At 44.5% G+C, this 19627-nt stretch overlaps 1 protein-coding gene across 6 annotated transcripts in view; it reads left to right on the top strand.

Moving 5' to 3' along the window:
- Positions 1–19627, top strand: part of wrn (WRN RecQ like helicase) — a 33194-nt gene that overhangs the window by 7084 nt on the left and 6483 nt on the right. For 3 of the 6 annotated variants that reach the window (XM_049021269.1, XM_049021270.1, XM_049021275.1), the window contains 24 exons: positions 491–566; positions 1880–1947; positions 3333–3441; positions 4056–4124; positions 4369–4451; positions 4537–4643; positions 4847–5040; positions 5335–5509; positions 5610–5791; positions 6334–6435; positions 6728–6820; positions 7069–7210; positions 8305–8475; positions 8956–9050; positions 11152–11188; positions 11334–11407; positions 11519–11606; positions 12482–12594; positions 13102–13216; positions 13829–13960; positions 14315–14465; positions 15661–15839; positions 18351–18470; positions 19347–19517. In XM_049021269.1, the coding sequence (XP_048877226.1) occupies positions 491–566; positions 1880–1947; positions 3333–3441; positions 4056–4124; positions 4369–4451; positions 4537–4643; positions 4847–5040; positions 5335–5509; positions 5610–5791; positions 6334–6435; positions 6728–6820; positions 7069–7210; positions 8305–8475; positions 8956–9050; positions 11152–11188; positions 11334–11407; positions 11519–11606; positions 12482–12594; positions 13102–13216; positions 13829–13960; positions 14315–14465; positions 15661–15839; positions 18351–18470; positions 19347–19517 (2846 nt within the window). The remainder of the gene's footprint in view (positions 1–490; positions 567–1879; positions 1948–3332; positions 3442–4055; positions 4125–4368; positions 4452–4536; positions 4644–4846; positions 5041–5334; positions 5510–5609; positions 5792–6333; positions 6436–6727; positions 6821–7068; positions 7211–8304; positions 8476–8955; positions 9051–11151; positions 11189–11333; positions 11408–11518; positions 11607–12481; positions 12595–13101; positions 13217–13828; positions 13961–14314; positions 14466–15660; positions 15840–18350; positions 18471–19346; positions 19518–19627) is intronic. The other 3 variants (XM_049021271.1, XM_049021274.1, XM_049021272.1) reach the window with 3 other exon arrangements.

Below are 19627 nucleotides of genomic sequence, written 5' to 3'. Positions count from 1 at the left end.
GTTATGCTCGCATACTCCTGTTTCAGGTGGATTATTCAGTGCAAATGAAGGTGGTGTTGAGCTCTGCTGAACATCAGGCTGGCAGCCAAGAGAAGTACTTGAAATGCTCTCACTAATTGCCTGACATAATTAGCGCAGCTTCATTTGGGCGGCATGCGGAGATCCACTGGATCAGCGTCTGATCCTCCAAATTATACATTAAACGCGCCTTGTGGCATCAAAGCTTTAAGTAGGAGCTTTTGGTTTTGTGCTGCTTGCATTGCTTAATATGTTTTTGCACTGATGTTATAGATGTTGTCAATGCATTCTTTTGGCGTAAAGGTGACACTGGCTGTAGCCAGTAGAAAAAGAATGAATCGGAAGCATCCCCAGGTCCAGTGAAATCAATAGTGTTGGGGAACTCAGTAATAACCTTTAGAGAGAATTTCTCATAATGTTGCGACTTTTTCATGTTTCACTTGAGCCCAGTGATTTTTATACTCCCTTCTAGATCCTTCCATTCCAGGACCAAACTCAGAACAAATTAAGTGTTTGAAAAAGTATTTTGGCCATTCCAGTTTCAAACCGTGAGTAATATCACTATCATTGTCATCTTTTTTAATCATCATACCTATTATATATATATACACAACTCTTTGCACAATTACATATTTTCGGGGTATTTTTAATATGTGATTTGTGGTCTTCTCCTAGATCAGGGATAGGGAACCTGATCCATGGAGAGCCGGTGCGGGTTTTTGGGATGGCCTCTCAGTCAGCCAATAACAGTGGATTCCAAGGACTGGAGTTGAGAATCGCTGCTTTATTATTGGCTGACTGAGAGGCCATCCCAAAAACCTGCACCCATGGATCAGGTTCCCTACCCCTGTCCTAGAGTTACTCTTTCACCCGTTATCCTTTTTCCGTCATCAGACTGAGTCCAGATCACAAGGGATTGTTTTTACATCAAGTTTTTCGTGTCAAACAGACAAGAGATCTGAGAACGTTTAGCTAAATCTCAGAAACCATTTTGACATCACTTCCTGTTTCACCATATAGTCCAAATGAATCTTACAGAAGAATGTGTTGCAGTGCATTGATCAAAATTGTTCATTACCATAACTTTTATTCAACATAGGAAAAGTAAAATAATAGGACATTAAGTACATAAGTCTAGCTGCTTATTTTTCCGGCTGAGATTTGTCCAATAGGACCTTGAGGCCTAAGTCTGAAATGCAGAGCTTTTTCGATAGAATGCAAAATTTAATATTTTATTTGTCTTTCCTAGCTCTCCTTTAATATTGAATTAATCATGCAATGCTTTTCAGTAGGGACAAGGCCTGGCAACTGAATTTTCATTAAAATTGTCTACATCTTGGTTCCATTCAAACATTATCTTGCATTGAGTGTTTGTTTGTGTTTTTATTGCTTTTTAAATCTGGTTATATTTGGGTGCTGTGCTGTGAGATTAACTGCTGTGGTTTGGCTAAGTTCCTCAGCATTCTTTACAGGGACGTCCCCGTGCAGCTTGCTGTGGCCTGGGATATGGGATCCATGCCCCCCTACCCTCATGCTGGACACACGCAGATTTTTTAAATAAGAATTTTAGATGCAGTCTGTTGCAGATGAAAATGACTCCTGCTTTTTTCCCCCCACCAGTGTATCACTATTAACACCTGTTTCGATAGCCACCTTGGTCACTTTGCATAGGATTTTCACACAAATTAGTAATATAATGCAAATAAATTGCAGAGCAGTATTATCTCATTGCAGGCACACTTGACACTTGGAGATCAGTAATTCATTCTAAAGTCCAAGTAAATGCTTGGGGATACAATTTGCATTTCAACTGACAGATTATTTTTCCCCTGGTCTTAAAAATGGTTTGTTCTCTTGTCAGTGTACAGTGGAAAGCAATTTACTCCATTCTGAATGAAAGGAGAGACAATCTTGTCGTCATGGCAACAGGTGAGTTCCTCTCATGCTTAATGATGATTGACAAAGTCCTTATGACGATTACCCATGAGAGTGTGAAGGGGGGAAATCGAGGGACGTTTCCTGCTTAGCAGAAGAACGACCCATCTGTTTAGGAATTGATAAATGGAGGATACTGTGTTTTCTTTATTTGTTTGCTAGGGCAGATTTCCATGCCATATTTACCTCACTAGATGTGTGGCTCTTACTGAGAGTTCTGGGATTTGAAACGCTGAAAACACCCAGACCGGGGGGCTATTAGCACTTGCTGCAGCCTGTGTTCGACCTGTGCCTGTGTGGGTTTCCTCCCTGCACTCTGGTGTCCTCCCACAGTCCACAGCCTTGAAGGTGGTGTCTAAAAATAGTGTGTGGTATCGAGCGCGCCCCCGTGACGGACATTGCCGCAATTCGTAGGCTCTTTCTTCACCGTGGATCATTGATCCTGGAAAAGAATCGATGGATAGAAGGACCTAAAAAGCCTTATGTAATCAAACGTTGCCTGAAACTTTGATGTGTTGTCGTGTGTGTGCTTCCCTCAGGTCTGTCTTCTTTTAATGCATTCCTTAAAAAATAAAAACAGCTTGTGTGCAATAGTGGCGGAGTCTGTCCAAATAGCACTTTTCATGGAGTCGCTCCTTACTTAAAGACAAATACCCTGAAGCACATCATGATCACATTCTAAGCCTGCAAGATACTGAGCCAGTTTTGGTTTATTCTGAAATATTTATGGCAAGCAATCCTAAAAATAAATTTAAATAAATTTAAATCATTTGATGAACTGAAATGCATTTATGTAATTGATAGTTTTGGAAACTGTTCAGATTTGTTTTTGTACTGAATACTTTCCTGCCATATATTTGCATGTATTCAGTATATTCAGTATTTATCATCTCTTTGTTACTAGGAGACATTAGCGGAGGTAGATGATGCAGTTTTGGGATGGATTCAGCCAGCGTGGCTCCTGTTCCACCTGGCTCTACCCAGAGAATAAAATTGTTTTAACTGTGCATTTTAGCTACAGATTTATAACATACACTACCAGTTAAGTTTTTGCACACCACAGGTTTTTACCACTTTTCCATGTATTTCATATCCTGCAGAGTTTAAGCATTGGAAGGTTGAGTGAACAAATAATGGCCACAGAATGAGTTCCAGTTTCCTTAAATCAATTTGATGTCAGATGTTTCAGATGATGCTGATGAATTTGAGGAATTAGCACCCGAGTCACTTTTTTTTTTGCTGGTAAAATAAATTATGGGTATTGCAGGGAAAGTTAACATGACATTCTGGGCTTAATAAGTGGATGCAGGTGGCTTGAAGTTCAGTTTTGTGCATGATGGTAATTAATTGTGTTTACCATGTCATTTCCACTCCTGAAGGTTATGGGAAGAGTTTGTGTTTCCAATTCCCCCCAGTGTACTGCGGGGGGGTCAGTGTCGTCATCTCCCCCCTGATTGCTCTTATGGAGGACCAGGTGCTCCAGCTCACGTAGGTAACCCCTGTCTGCTACAGCTCCGCATTTGAAAGACCGCGGCCAAAACTTTGCTTTCTGGGGTCTTGTGAGGGAGTCGAGTAGTATGGAGTGTGGCATATGGTCTTTGGGATGCGCGTCGCTTCTGTCCTGAGGGGCGAATCGGCTGGGATTTGTACGCTGCCAGTGTTGAACGCGCAATGTGATAAAATTGCGAGCAGCTCAGCCAAAATCTCCAGTGGCCCCAGATGGCTGGGACAAAAAAAAATGATTGGCTCCCTGTGGATGGCGTGTGCGTCTGTCGGCCGCGGATACTGAGCCGTGAGCCCAGATTCGTTTTTAAGAATGATTTGCTCCATTTATAAAGGAGGTTTCTACAACGTACACCAGCTGACGTATTGATAGCAGACGTGGGGCTTGGTTGCAAAACCTGCTGATGACGGCCCTTTCAGATAAGATGTAGAACCCTTTATCGATGTCGGCTGAGGCATGGCAATAACCTGTACATCTGGAAGGCCATCACTGAGTGAAAACTGGTCCCTTAACCCAGCAATCTAGGCTGTCAGTTTTTCACAGGAAACGGATACCGATGACGTGTCTCTCTGACGCACTTTGCCCCCTTTTATTGTAGGATGTCCAACATTCCGGCTTGTTTTCTTGGATCAGCTCAGACCAATAATGTTATGGCTGGCGTGAAGAAGTAAGTCTGACTTCTTGACCCCTGCTTCGGTGTAGCTGGGATGCTTAAAAGGAGTATTGACTTCCAACTTGATTTTATACTGTTTCAGTGGAAGCACTATCTAAGCTTTTATCTATTTAAGGTGATGCAAGGCTCTTGTATAGCTCTATAGCTTGTATAGCTTGTTATCAAAACAGCGTATAGGCCGGGCTTACGAGGATCGCGGTAGCTGCGGTAAGTACTGAGCGAGTGTTCTGATCCGCAGAGGCTGTTACAGAATCGTGTACATGACCCCAGAGTTCTGCTCAGGAAACACGTGGCTGCTGGAGCAGCTTGACAGCGGCGTTGGTGAGTCAGAGACACCATTTCTCTGGTCGTGTGATGGACATGGCAGGAAATAGTGACTGAAATGAATGGCTGGTGTGTCCTCCAGGGATTTCGGTAATCGCGATCGATGAGGCCCACTGTATTTCCGAGTGGGGCCACGACTTCAGAGGTGCATACAGGAACCTCGGAAACCTGAAGAAGATTCTCGCCGACGTGAGTCACCTGCAGCTGTGATGAAAATGAGTCTGTCACAGAATGTGTTTTGAGCTCCTACTAGGAGGACTTGCTGTTGTACTCAGAAGTTCTGAAGCTATGCTTCAAAGAGAAGCTGAAAGTAAACGGTTCAGTGTAGCTGCTGCTCATAATTTTTTACTTGATAAAGGATCTCATCCTTATACCTCTGTTGGCGCACCCAGGTTCCTATCCTGGCTTTGACTGCCACAGCGAGTCCCTCCGTCCGCGATGACATCGTGAAGAGCTTGAAGTTGGTTGATCCCGTGGTCACCTGCACCTCTTTTGACCGGCCCAACATTTTTCTGGGTGTGCGGCGCAAGTCTGGGGACATTCTGCAGGACCTGAAGCAGTTTCTGATCAAAAAGAATGGCCTCGGGTCAGTTCTCATAGCGACCGAAATTCTGGGTAGTTCTTTTCTTGGAGGATGGAATGCAGACACACAACCTGCATCTGTGTAACTGCGTATTCTAATTGCACACAATTATAAATATCTTCTTAGATGATTTGTCGTTGTACTGTGCTGTCTTTGGCTTATTGCACATATTGTCTGTTTTAGCACATACTGTTGAAAACACACTTGTGACATGGTCTTATGGTTTAATACCGACACACGTGCACCTGTTTATGGCCTCCAGATTTTTGTAACGATTGGCGATGTCGATGCTTTCAGGGGTGATTATGAATTCGATGGCTCTGCCATCGTATACTGCCCATCGAGGAAGGAGGCTGAGCGTGTGTCGTCCGAGCTCTACAAGTTGGGCGTCCTGTGCGGTGTTTACCATGCGGGCATGGGCATCGTGCAGCGGAGGGAGACGCAGCAGCGCTTCATGAGAGACGAGATCCAGGTGGCCTTCTCATGCTTTTAAAATGCACAAGCTGATGGGAGACATTTGGCCGCGTCTTGTGTTAGTGTATTAATACATGCAGCGTCTTTGTTGATTTCAGTGCATCGTCGCCACTGTTGCTTTTGGAATGGGAATAAACAAGGCCGATATCCGCAAGGTCATACACTATGGCGCCCCAAAAGAGATGGAGTCGTACTACCAGGAGATTGGCCGCGCGGGAAGAGACGGGCTACCCAGCTCCTGCCACGTGTTGTGGGCGCCGGGGGACATGGTGTTGAACAGGTGAGCTGCACTGTCAGAAAAAAGGGTACCAATTTGTACCTTTGCTTGTCATTGGGGCTGTACCCTCAGGGTTCTGCCAATTGTAACCTAACTATAGATGTAACCTAACTATAGATGTAGCCTAACTATAGATGTAGCCTAACTATAAATGAACATATTTGTACCTTGGGGATGTTCCTCAGAGCCCATTTTTGTACCATAAATTAGACTAAAACGTACATTTACCAACAGCTAGGGTACAATTGACGGATCCTTGAGGGTACAGTCCCAGTGACAAGCAAAGGTACAAGTTAGTACTCTTTTTTTTCTTCTTTTTTCTAATGGTGTGGTTTCCTAGCAGTGTCAGTGTGGGATTCTGGGTAGTTAAACTATTTCTAATTATGCACGGCCACCGTGTCTAATAGCTTTCATCATTTGAGGCATTTAACTCTTCACTGAAGGATCTGAAATTGTTTAATACAAGAATGAAGATACTGTTGCATCTTGGGAAGAGGCTATTGTGCCCATGACCTTGACTCTCAGTTGTAAAAAACACCCCACAGGTTTCTCCTCAGCAAGGTTAAAAGTGACCGATTTCGTGGATACAAAATGAAAATGATGACAAAGATGGAGCAGTACCTCAGCTCTTACAAATGCAGAAGAAGGTGTGTATTGGAAACAGCTGGAATGCCATCGTGCTCACATTTTTTAGTAATGCACTTTACCTCGGAACCTTAACAGCTGTTACCCTGAATTACCAAACGTGACTTCTCACCTTCAGATGGTTTTATCGAGTTATATTGCCTGTTCTGAGACCAGTGCAGTTCTTTCTCGGATTTTGATGCTGAATGGCAACACATTTCCATGACTGTAGCACCGCTTCTGCAAGATGCTTGTTCCTTTTTGTGTATATTTCAAAAATGCTTCTGCGACTCTTACATGTTATTTGTCTTTTAGGCTCATCCTTTCTCACTTTGAAGATAAACAGCTGCGGAAAGTCACGTCTGGCATTATGGAAACGGAAGCTTGTTGTGACAACTGTAAGTCTGGGTAGGTGTCCTGTAAAATGATGAACGTGTCATTCTTGCAATTCTGTGCCAAGGTGACGATTAAACGATTAAACGGCTTCAGATTTTGGATCAACATGGCCTCCTTCCCGAGTGCTAATGAGTGATTATAAGTTCAGCCGCACGGCTAAGGATTTTGGTAGCTTGTTTTGTTTGTCATTAAGTTGCAGTGAGCGAGCTTTGCTTTATGCCACTGTGGATGCTCAGTTTTGCTCTGTCCTTGCCTGTCAGGGCCACGTGTGGCTTCAGCATGGAGGATTCAAAACCTCAGCAGTATGATTTCGGTAAGGAGGCCTACGACCTCATGAGTGCTGTGAGCGCCCTGAATGAGAGATTCGGTACGGCCGTCCCCATCCTGCTGCTGCGGGGCTCGGTGAGTCTGCCTGCCGATGCCCCACCAGGGGTCTATCACCACAGCGATATGCCAGGACTCCTCTCAGCATGATGATACCATTATTGTGCCGGCTCACCGCCCTGACACCATGTTCTGCATACTGTGCCCCAAGCATCACATTTGTTTAATCTATCAATATGAAGGAGCTTTTTATCAGCTATGGAAGAAAAGTTTTTCATTTTTATACCTGAAAAACAAAGAAGACAAAATAAATGATCTGCTCAATATAGCACTAACACGGCAATGTGATGGAAAATGTCTGATGTTTAGTTAGATTCCAACAGAGGTGGAAAGTTCCGGTCCAGAAAGTACAAATCCAGACCTAGATTTTGCTTCAACCAACCAGTTGAGTACAAAGAATCATTCACAGAGTATTCAACTGGTTAGTTGAAACAAAATCCTGGTCTGGATTTGTACTTTCTGGACTGGAACTTTACACCTCTGGATGCTGTGGTAGGGTAATGTCATGTATATTTATCCCTTGCTGGATCCCTTAGTTGTGCTACAGATATTTAGCATCGCTAACTCTTTACACTACACTGGCATATCTGATATGACTTATTCCATGTCTTACAGCTTAAAGTATAACATTAGAGAAATGTTATATTCCTTAGCTGGTTTGCTAACATAGTATAATGAACTTTCATTTGTATCTTATTTTGAATTCCTGGCTTTATTATAATGTATTCTATTTTGAGTACACTCACATTGAAAATAGAGCTATCTACTCACCATTCTGGCCTTGTGTGATTGGTCAGATTTATACATGAAAAATATGGCACTGGGCTCAAATCCCAACAAATTTCTGCTTCAAACTGATAACAGATCCACTCTATGGGTGGATATGCAGCACAAGATTAAAATATTTTTCCTTTGTGTCATTTAAATTTTAATTCAAACTCTGTAAATGTTTACCCACGTACACACAAACGTATGAGCAGAGTGGAAGTGAGTCTCAGTCAACAGAGACATTTTGTGTTTTAACTTGTGGACTTCTCGAACCCCTGACCCTTCGAATGGAAATGTAAGATGTGTTCTGGGGCTGGGTGAGCGAGGTGTACCATTCCTTCCAGGGCTCTCAGAGGCTCCCCGACAGTTACCGCAAGCACCCCCTGTTTGGGGCTGGCAGGAACAGGCCGGAAGTGTGGTGGAAGGCCCTGACCAGGCAGCTCATCGGGGAAGGGTACCTGAAGGAGGCCACAGGCCATAGCAGGTTCTCCATGCTTTGTAAGCTCACCTCCCAGGTATGGCGAGTCCATAGCGCTTTCTGATCTCTGCTCCGTCGTGTCTGAGCTTCAGCTGCAGCGGAAATGACCTTTAACTCTGACGCTTCCTTTGCAATTGCATGGTGGTGTGTGGCTCAGTGTGAACCAGTGACTGAAAGGTTGTTGGTTCCAATCCCGTCATCAGAAAAATAGTCACATCTCTATTGAGCAAAAGCCTTAACCCCTCGGAAAATTGCTCTGGGGTGCTGGATAAATGGCTGACCCTGTGCTCTGACCCCAAGCGTTGCTCTCACCTCTGTATGTGTGTGTGTTTTCATTTTACTGCTGGTGTACCACTACATTCATACCTGTAACAAACAAGTCTTGAACCTTGAATGTCTTAAAGGAGAACATGATCGGATACATGAAAAATAAAGCATTCCAGTGAACCTGTGCTTGTGCAAATGGCGAGTAAAGCATCATTTCATTTCCTGTTCCTCCTCCTTTCCATCGCCGAAGGGCAAAACATGGTTGAGGGCGGCGGAGAGTGCGGCCCGGAAAAGCCTCCTCCTCCAGCCCGAAGGCGATTTGATCTCCTTGGATTCCAGGCCAAGGTAAACGTCGATGCCTCCGCTGGGCATGCTCGCCAGGTGTTGGCCCTTTCGTGTTTGGCCTTGGACGAACTTGAGAAGTGTATGGGTGTAGGACAGCTGTCAGGAACACAGGGGACATCACATAGAGAGAATGATTACACATATCTGAGGATCACTGGCTTGTGATGTTTAAATCCCATTTGAAGTGTGATCTTAGTGATGTTAGCCAAGCTCGTGGCTTTTTACTAATCTTAGGACTCAACATTTAATATATTATTTCAAAGAAACAGGCCACACACAGGACTGCATGTTGAAATTCCATTGAGACCTGAATTGAGTGATACTGTATGAGATTCTCAATAGCGGCAAAATGCAGTAGTTGCTGGGGGAGTGGGCCTCTACCATCGCTGACGTAAACCCAAGTCTGAAGCAGTTACTGGTCCTATTTAATTAACGTCTGGGCTTGTTTTTCACATCCTCTGAAAACAGTCTCCTTGGAAAGGGTTCACGTTTAAGCAGCTGCTTTCTCAGGCGAGTGTGAAAATTGCTAAATCCATTAGGCTTCAAGGCTCCTAGAAGTATCAGTGTGACTTGTGAAGTATTCTCAACTGTAAAACCGTGCTTTCACAACCTGCCTGGATCTCACTCCCTTCAATCTGTCTCTGAAAATGCATATTCATTTTCACAGGTTTAAAAATACATTTATATATAATTGAGAGATTTTCAGTCTTCCATCCGCGCATTCAGTCATCCTTCCATGCATTCTGTCATCAGATGCTAGCTTCCGTTTATATCGCGTGAATTTTTCATGCCATCATACTGTTCATACATTGAACCGTATAAGGTATCTTGACTGTATTTTCCAAAGCGACGCAATTTATTCACAGAGCGGGGGTAGGGATTCTTGCAGTAAAAACTGACAGCAAAATCTATTTTCCAGATTTTGCTTTTCTGGTCATCGGGAGTTACTGTATTGCCACATTTTTACCCTGATTCACACATTATTTCACTAATTCCCTTGCTGGCTAGTTCTGACTACCTCTTTTAATTTATGGTAGTCTGCCCCTAGTGGCAGATCTCCTACTCTGCGTTAAGCAACAAGGGCTGTGTGTGTTAGATGACATAGTGGTTGCCTAATTAAATCTTTAAGAATTCAAGCGTGGAGTTCTGCAGTCAAATATGTAAACATTTTAAAAATTCTAATTTTATTCAAATAACGAAGTTTGACCTCCCCGGCCCTGACATATATTCCGCCATCATCAGCCTGCACATTCCTTTATCCATCCACACTTCTCCTGTTACTGCTAGTCAGTGTTGGGCAGCGGTGAACCTAGAGTCTCTCCTAGGCAGCTCAGGACACCGCAGACTTGCAGAACACGCGCTGACACCAGGCATACGCCGTTTCTCAATCTGTGTACTTGACCATACTTTTTTGTTCTTATGTATCTGTTTTACGTCATCTTCCACTGCCAAAAAGCAGTTCTAATACTAAGAAAAGAAGTACAGAGGATGGTAAAAGTCCCTGGATGTTGTTCATGCCCTGCCTCAAATATCCAAGATACACTGGTTGCATCCTTGGCAAGCAAGACCAATCCCAATATTCATCGTGTCTCAAGTTCATTCTTGGGAGGCAAGTGAGGAAGACCGCCCTTGCCGAGACCACAAGTACGATCTTGGTGTTTTTGGTATTGAGAAACCCCATGGATTCTCTATGGACAATCTAGAGACACCATTTCACATACTACTGCTTTTTGGGCTGTTGGAGGACATGGGTGGAACACACACACGCAAGCTTCATATACATTCATCAGACCCCCCCATTTTGGAGGTTTCGGTATTTTCCTGTGTCCCTAACCCTATGCTTAGCCAATGTTTTTGGTAATTCTGACCCTGCTGTTCATAGCTAGTTGTGGAAAATGGATGCATAAAGGTTGTTTCTGGGGTTTTTAAATTTCACATGGTCATGATATACAATTACTTACAATGTCCCCAGTACAAGCAATTTATAAATTGTCTATTATCAAACAAACCATTGATCTTATCAAACAAATCATTGATCAAACAGCATGTTGAATTATATTGCATGTATTATACTGAGTTCATTTTCGATCTGTTGCCGTAGGTCATTCCAGACCTCTTCTGTGACAGCCTCTGTTCAAGTGAGTGTGACGGTGTTCAGCACTTACTGTTTGGGTTATTCATGTTCTGGGTGTTCCGGCAGGGGGGACGGGGTTAAGGTTCTGTTGTGGATACAAACTGCCTCTTTCAATGCGAATTTCAGTATCTGGTTGTCCCTCTCTCCAGAAAGCTCAGCCAATCCTCTTCCCCAGCCCAGAAAGCAGTAAGGTTGCGAGGGCCTCCAGTGCTTCAGTGTGCAGGTACTGAACCTGGACGTTGCTGTAATCGAGCTGGAATTCTGTGTGGTGCAACCTCGGTTCACCCTAGCTGCCCTCCGAGGCTAATTTAACCCTATTTGATTCCTCCTATAGGTCACAGCCTGCCTCCTCATATAAATCTCCTGTGAAAGTGACCAAACCTCCATGTGCTGCTGTCTCTCCCAGAGAACTAGAGCTACAGGTACAATAGGATGATGTATCACTCAAGCATTTAGAAGTGAGCAAACCACCTGGTCTCTTTGTCGGATTGCTTTAGGATGGATGTTTCATCTGGTAAACATTACTGCCACAGTAACCTCCACTAAAGAAATTGTTTAATGCCACATTAGCTGCAATCAGAGCAATTACTTTTGGCTGTAGGAGGTCTCACTGGATTACTGCTCACTTGTCCCATCTTTTTTAACTGGTCAGAAATTTATCAGTGAAGTAGTTACAACATGGTGAAATTTAAATAATTTTTACACCTGTTTCAAATGAATGTCTTTCACCAGCCACTAAATTTAATTTAATTTATTTGAAATTAAATGTAATGTTAAGAATGGGTTTATAATACCTAAATAAATTAGTCAAAGGCATCCCAGTTTAAATCAGTTTGCTTAAATCACATTTATAAGATCTGATAGTCTTTCAATCGGAGATGATCTGATAGACCGTATCGTTCATTTCTTGAAGACCATTGTTTCTCGCTGATCCCTGTCATTCTGCTTTACACAGACATGGCCGCTGCTGAAAATGCCACTTTCATAACTTGCATGCAGACTAAATTTCGTGACGCCGGCTTTAAATGGGCCTCGCGAAGGGGCTGACCCCGCTCAGTTCCCGTGGTGTGGGGAGATGACTAGGTCACGGGGATAAATGATGGAGTGGTAGACCGATCGGAGCGCTCAGTGTTCCCGAGCCTGATGTCTTTTCTGGGGAGTCTGTCAGAGATGTCACATGCATTTTCCCTGTGTAATTGGCGTCACACGCTGCTGTTTCTGCATCACATTAATGACAGATGCTGCCAGAGGCAGTCGTGAAGAATGTTTGTTTGAAATGATCCCTCCTGTCTTGAAGACGGAGCTTTATGGCAAACTCGTGACCGGACGTCAGAAACTGGCCAGCGAGAAGGACATTCCCCCAGCCATCCTGGCGACGAACAAGGTTCTCCTGGACATGGCTAAAGTCAGGTGAGCTGCCCACTGTTAGTAGCAGACGGTGTAGTCTGGCTGGAACCCTGGCCTGGGTTCTGATGTTTGTGTTGATGCTGTGTGTCGGCGCCTCTTAGGCCTTTTTAACAGAAATTCACAGGTGGTATCCTCATGTAAATGTTAGATATTTGTTAATGTGAATGCTTATAGGTAAGCAAGAAGAGCATTGTGCTGACAACACAAAGGTTGTAGGTTCAAATCTCTGGGAGCATATAAATAATAACTCTTCCCTCTACTGCAAGTCATTTGCATAAAAGCATCAGATATGTAAATGTAGGTGAGCCACTGGATCTGTGGTCACAGCCTGATTGGATCGCTGCATTCTTGTGCTACACTGGGATCTTATCTGTACAGGATCTGTGTGTTCATGTGGTCACTCTCATTCTCTATCAGTGCGTGCGTGTGCACGTGTGTGCGCGTGCATGCAGGCTGGCCTCACTTTGTGTCCATATGTGTGTGTGTGTGTATCTGTGTGTGTGTGTGTAGGCCGTGCTCGCTGGCCAGCCTGAGGCAGGTGGATGGTGTTTCTGAGGCTAAGTCCAGCATGCTGGTACCACTGCTCGGAACCATCAGGGAGTTTTGCCAGGCCCACAGGCTGCAGGTAGGACAGCGTCACAAGCAGCAGCCGCATGACACGCATTTGGGTCGCTGTATAGCTACCGGCTTTTGTAAATGATAACAAGGTCCTGCTCAGAACTGTCTCCCTCCACACACACACACATACACTTGGCAGAGCCCCGCCTCCCTCAGGTCTGCTTGTCTTTCCTTTTTATTTAGCTGAACATGAGGCACCATGTGGTGCAGCAGCCCCTGAATAGAACTGAAGGCAGTATGGCAGTACTGTGATTACCCATGTACACAGTGAGCAGAGAGGCACACTCCTACATGGGGAATTAGGCCTCTGGACCCAGTGCTGTCTTCTGTTTGCTTTGTCTGTTAATAATTCGAGGGAGGGGGTGGAGTTCCCAATCTTTTGATTTCTAAAAAATGTAAAATGTATAGTTTTATTTTAGGAATTTAAACACCCCGTTTGCAACTCCCCCCACCCTCCCCCCAGTGAAAACACTCGCAGGTTCATTCTTCTTGAATCATTAACAGAACAGGCTTTGCTGAGTTTGGGTCACATGGTTCATGTGCGGCATCATGCAGCCAGAGTGCTGCGCAGGTTGGTGGTCTGCTGCTCCAGCCTCTTCCTCTGTTCTCCTGTCCCCAGGCTGGTCTGTCCCCCAGTAGTGCGGCCCCCTCCTCGGAGACAGCGGGCCCGGCCTCCGGTGTGGTGTTTCCCCACCTTTCTGACAGCGTTGCTGTCACCTACAGGCTCTTCCAGGAGGAGAGGAAAAGCCTGGTGAGCTCACACGGTCACATGCCACCGGACACCCCTCCCCCCAGAGGGTAAAAAAAAAAAATACAGTTAGCGAGTAGTCAGAAGATCCTACCTAGCTAGCTGGTTAGCAGAACATGCAGTTTCAGCATCTTCTAAATAAAGAATTCCTTTATTTGATATTTAGTGTAGTGAAGGTTTGTGGCCAACAGGGGGCCCTACACAAATATGTGGTTGTTCAGTTTGTGGGCCTGATATTGCTCAGTGTTTGAGTGTATCCAGCAGCTGGGGGAAGGGGGCGTGTCTTTTTACTTTCTGAGGTTGGTGTACAGACTGCTGACTGTGCACACATGTGTGCGTGCGTGTGTGTGTATCCAGAGGCAGGTGTGTGACCAGCGCAGCCTCCCTGTGGCAGTGGTGGAGTCCCATCTCCTGCAGGCATTGCAGGCGGGCTGCCCGCTGGACACGGACAGGGCTGGCCTGTCTGCCCCGACGTTTGCTGCCATCTGCCGCATCATCACTAACTCCGGTAGCCATTTTTCCACTTTATACCCCATTTATGCCGGTTTTTGCTTTGGCCGGAATCCAGCATTTTGAAATGCTTTCACATCCCCCGTCTCCCATGGGCTTCACGTATAGGAGCAGATCCAAAAGCCAGGCTGTCCGATTCCCTGTGCGGAGGCCGTCTCTAATGTCCTGCCATGTGCCGCAAATGCAAAACCAGCTACCGAGACTTTGGCTGGCGGTTAAATGGCCTGTATGAGCCGCCCCCCCGTCTCTGAATATTCATCATACACCTCTGCGGGGTTTGAATTCCGCACCCCGGCTCGGTGACTGCCCCCCAGAACGAGCTGCAGAGGCGCTGAGCCTGATGCTTGTTCTCTCCGAGGCTTAATCCCCCTCATCTAGGTGTGAGCCGGGTCCTGGCACTTACATTTGAAGCTGATGTCTGTCATCTCATTAACAGAAATAGTTCTCGGGTATTACACAAGCCCTGAAATATCACTTGAGGGTATATTTGTTTTAAGACGGAACTTTTTTCCTTACTTTGGACAGGCTTCTAAGGGATGATTTAGACTGCTTCCTCAGATGCTGCAACATATTCCTTAGACTATCTTGAAGCATTTGCGTTGATTATCATAAGACTGTCTGTCTGAAATGTCTTGTAACTCCTGGTGAATAGGCTTGGAAAAACATTTGATGTGATCAAAAATGGGGTGAATTTGTGGGCACCTCTGCTGCGCCCTCTATTGGTGACTGCACCAGAGAGGTGAATGTCCGTTCGTAACTTGAAATGTCGTTATTCAACATCATTTTAAGGGTATACGCAAGTACAAAGAACTAGGATGCTGGGAGTTCGCACAATGCACTGCTGCGTGGCAGGAGTAGCGGCCAGAAGTATTAGATGGAATTGGCGCGCAGACAAAAAAAACTATTGATGTTGCGGACAGGAAACGGGAACTCAACAAACACAATTTTGGACTTGCTGTCCTCTTCGTTCATATGTCTGTCAGTTTGTAAGTAGAGGAGCGCCTGTATTCACATTTGTACTGAAAGGCTGCATATGAATTGTGTAGCTACCATCTGCTGAAAGCAGTGATAAATTACCTGTAAAAATGATAGAACCGAAGAGAACCAAATGGTGTGCACCCAATTCGTCTCAACACACTCACTTTTAGACAGGTTGTGTATGAATGTAAGCTATGCACAATGCTCATCCTCAGCAGATCTTGGCAATATGAAAGCCATCCGGGCTCTGGTCCCTGAAGAAATCAGCACCTTCCTCATCCAGCTGACAGTGACAAGGCTGCAGCAGGAGGCCCCTCCCTCACTACCCTCCGCTGTCGTCTGTAGCCCACACAATGTTGCAACGGAAGAGGAGCTCACTTGGATTGAACCCAAGGTCAGTCACCACTGGAAGGGCCTTTTCATCCCATTCGGACCGGCTGATTGAATGTGACGCCCCCTGGTGGCCACTAGGCTCTAAGCAGCCTCTTAGTTCGCTTATACCCTGAGCCAGCCCTTTCTGCCGGGCTCACCTCTGTTTATCATGCAGCCAAACTGAAGCTGAGGCTGCATGTATGTCTGTGTCAATTAGTGTTTTATTATATTCAGTTCTTCCATATCTTCATATCTTCCATACCATTTAGCCAGGGCATAGTCACAGAGAACTTGGAACCTGTAACAGGAAATGTAGAGCACAAGTCAGGGGACACCCTGAACATGATGCTAAGAGAGGCCAGAGGAAACGCACACAAACACAGGGAGAGCATACAACCCCCCCCCCCCCACCTCACTTAAGCCTTTGTGCATGGTTTTAATCTCCTCTCTAACAAGACAACAGATTTTAAATGTTAATTTAGATTGATTGTCAATCTGGCCAGTAAATGTCAGGCTCGTAAAAGTATTTCAGAATACATGAATAAGGATGATGAAGCATCTTTGCTAAACTGGCAGTTGATTATTTTAACCCTTTCTTGCTGCAGTCTGACTTCCACCAACAGAGGGCAGCAGTGCTACATGTATATATTTTTTATTAACACACTTAGGGACATGTGAAACCATAACTAAAGGCATTGTTGAAGTTGAGCAATAGTCCTTTCTTTGTGGAATGCATTGCTTTTGGGATTTAAGTTCAGTACTAAAAAAATACTGCATATAGGAAATTATCGGATATTTACACATCAGACGTACGTAGTTTTTCTTAAAGCAAATGTTTGGAATCTGCTTGCACGTTAAAGTAAAAAATTTTAAATAATTAAATTTTTTTTTTTTAAAATTTAAATTTAAATAATGTGAAGTCGCTGCCTTCCAGCTGAAGAATAATCTTTAACAAGTGCATTTTCCAGTCCTTCAGGCTTATTTAGCTGCCTTACATACTGTATATTTTTCTGGTGTATTTTATGAACTTCCAGAGTGGATTCATTAAAGCCGACTTGGTAAGATCTCACCTTTTTTTCCTAATCCGAGGCAACCCCAAGACTGTCACCGCTTAGAGAAACCCAAGAAGAGTATTAAAATCAGGCCCTACATCTGGCGCCTGTCCTCTGACAGATTACGGCTGTAGAGCTCATTTCTTAAGGGTGGCACAGTCCAGATGCGCCTGAGAGTCTGAAGGGTGTCGTTAGGGACGGCGCCCTGCCCCACACGCTCCCAAAGCCCTGTTTTATGGGAGAGATTAGGCTATGAGCTGTGCCTGTGGTGTGCGGACCCCTTGACTGATAATGGGGGGGTCACTGCCCTTGAGAAAGACTTCTGGCTCTCAAGCTTGGGAAATGTCCTCTTCTCTTAATTGGCAAACCAACATGGCCTCTCCCCCATTGAAATACCAAGAGTATGAAGCCGTACCATGTCAGTGCAGCCCTGTGTCCCACCCAGCATTCAGCCAGATCATTACCAGCCTTGATCGTGAACCTCAGCTTAAAGCCACAGTCCGCATGTTGTACTCGGCGCCCGCTCAATTTATAACCTCAACCATAGTTACTTTTACCTTATTTAGCAGATGCTTTTGTCCAAAGCAACATACACATGGGGCAGATAGCACTTTACAAACATATGGCTGTCGAGGAGTCGACTAAGCACAAGTGCAGCTAGGCTAAGCTTCCAATGAATGGCCAGGTGCAAATGTAAGCAATATTGGAGGAGAAACTACACAACATTTACCAAACAAAGCAAGATTATAGAAAGACTATTCAATTACCAGAAGTGCAACACATGAACCGTCGGGGAACATAGAAAGGCATCAGGTTAGTGGAGGAATTCCTGAAACAAATAGACCTTGAGGTGTTTCTTGAAGGGGGGGTCTGATGACCAGAATGTGGTTCAGCAGCTCATTCCGCCATCGGAGAACCACACATGAGAAATATGCATGCAAATGCTCCTCGCTTTAAAATGTGTCATATTTCAACTTTACAATGGTGCGATAGCCATGAACAAGTAAGTCATCAAACTTTGAATTTTCATCTGTTCCCAGACTAGCTATACGCGATTCAATACTGTATACTGTTGCTGGGTGACTGCAGCAGCTGCCCAGGGATGCTTCCAGTCTTTGTAATTTTTTTCTCCCAACTCCATCAGATCTATGATGAAATCATATCCAACTTACAATACTTTCACTTTACAATGGGTTCATTGGCACAAAACCCCGACGCAAGTCAAGGAGCATCTATCCTCTCAGCAATCACTGCTAAGCCCTAGAGCCAGGCCATTCACCCCAAAAAATGCTCTGGCGGTGCCGTATAAATGGACCGGCCCTGTGCTCGGACCCCAGGCTTTACTCTCAGCTGTGACTGTGTCTCTCATAGGGGAGCAAGATGAGATTTGTCCAACCCAAAGAATCCCTATGTGTGCTTGTATACGTGCTAAAATAAAGTATTATTATTACTATTTAAATAGCATTTAATTCATTCTTAAGGGCAAACCGGTTACGAGGGAAACGCATCTGGGGGAATCTCTTAAATCACCCAAGGGAGCAGACCCAGACGAGGCGGCCATGAGCGACGATGAGCTTTTCTATCAGATCTCCATGCCCGAGGTAATCCAGAGACCTACAGAACCTCAGTGCTCTAAGCCGCACCGTCTTTGTATATCAGCCGTGTTTGATGGATCCTTTCAGTGGACAAGAATATCGGATTTACTGCTGTCCTCCTCTAATCCTGCGTTTGTACTGAATGTTTCTTTAAAACGGGGATGTACACATCTATGTCAGGTTTGCTGCATGCTTGCCGAAGGTTAACTGGAAGAACATGAGGGTTTTTTTTTTTTGAATCAGGTAAAACCAAAGGTTAGATGAAATCTTGCTGCTTAGTACCTGCTGCCTTTATTATTGTATAAAGGAGCATTTCACTCCTCAGCTATTGAGGACCTTCATTTCGTCCATCACCCGGCAACATCCAGCTTATCTAGCAGGAAGCCAGTTATTACATGCACTGCACACACAGACCTTAGATGTTGTTTTCCGAGAGATTGTACCCTCTAATACCACCTACTTTAGTTTAGTTTGCTAGTGGTGGGTGAACGTGTTTTTCTGAATCATCACTGCTTTCCAGTCCTGGTGCATGCCGCTTGTATTTATTATTGATCAGTGTAAAATGGTTTGGTTGCGATTACCCTTTAAGAATTCTAGTTTTGACCTTAAACATAGCTTTTTTTTTTGCAGTTAAAGATCAGTGTGCATTAGGTGCTTAAATCTCACATTCTGTTGTGCGAGTAGATTTAGTTGGTTGTGAAGGTTTTGTCAGTTAAGAAGCTGAAATTCATATGGCAAACCCTATGTCATGTGCATCAGAATAAACCAAAAGAAATTCTTGAATGTTCAAGTGGACAGTTTCGATTTTACCAAGCGGCAAGGAACTTGGAACAGGTGATTTTTATAATTTTTATTTATTTATTTGTTTTTTTTTTTTCCCAGGAGGCTGATTTTCAAGCTAGTGACGTGCCTTGCAGCTCGAAGGATGTTCCTGCCTCTAAATCCGCGTTACGGACCACGGGGATCGAATTGGCATCCTGGAACCAGTCCCAGCTGGACCAAGACACTCAGGAATTGTTCTCTGATTTTCCTGTAAAGGTTTTCATGGAGAAGGTTGTTTTACAGCCTGTTTAACATTTTCTTTATTGGGCATATGCTTTGATCCAAAGCTGTGTACATTCGAGAAAGCAGGGTTAGACAGTCCCTGGAACAATTGGGGGCTA

The sequence above is a fragment of the Brienomyrus brachyistius genome, chromosome 7, assembly GCF_023856365.1.
Source record: "Brienomyrus brachyistius isolate T26 chromosome 7, BBRACH_0.4, whole genome shotgun sequence".
NCBI lineage: Eukaryota > Metazoa > Chordata > Actinopteri > Osteoglossiformes > Mormyridae > Brienomyrus > Brienomyrus brachyistius.
Note: the sequence above shows the minus strand (reverse complement) of the source record. Positions and strands in the feature narration are given on the sequence as shown.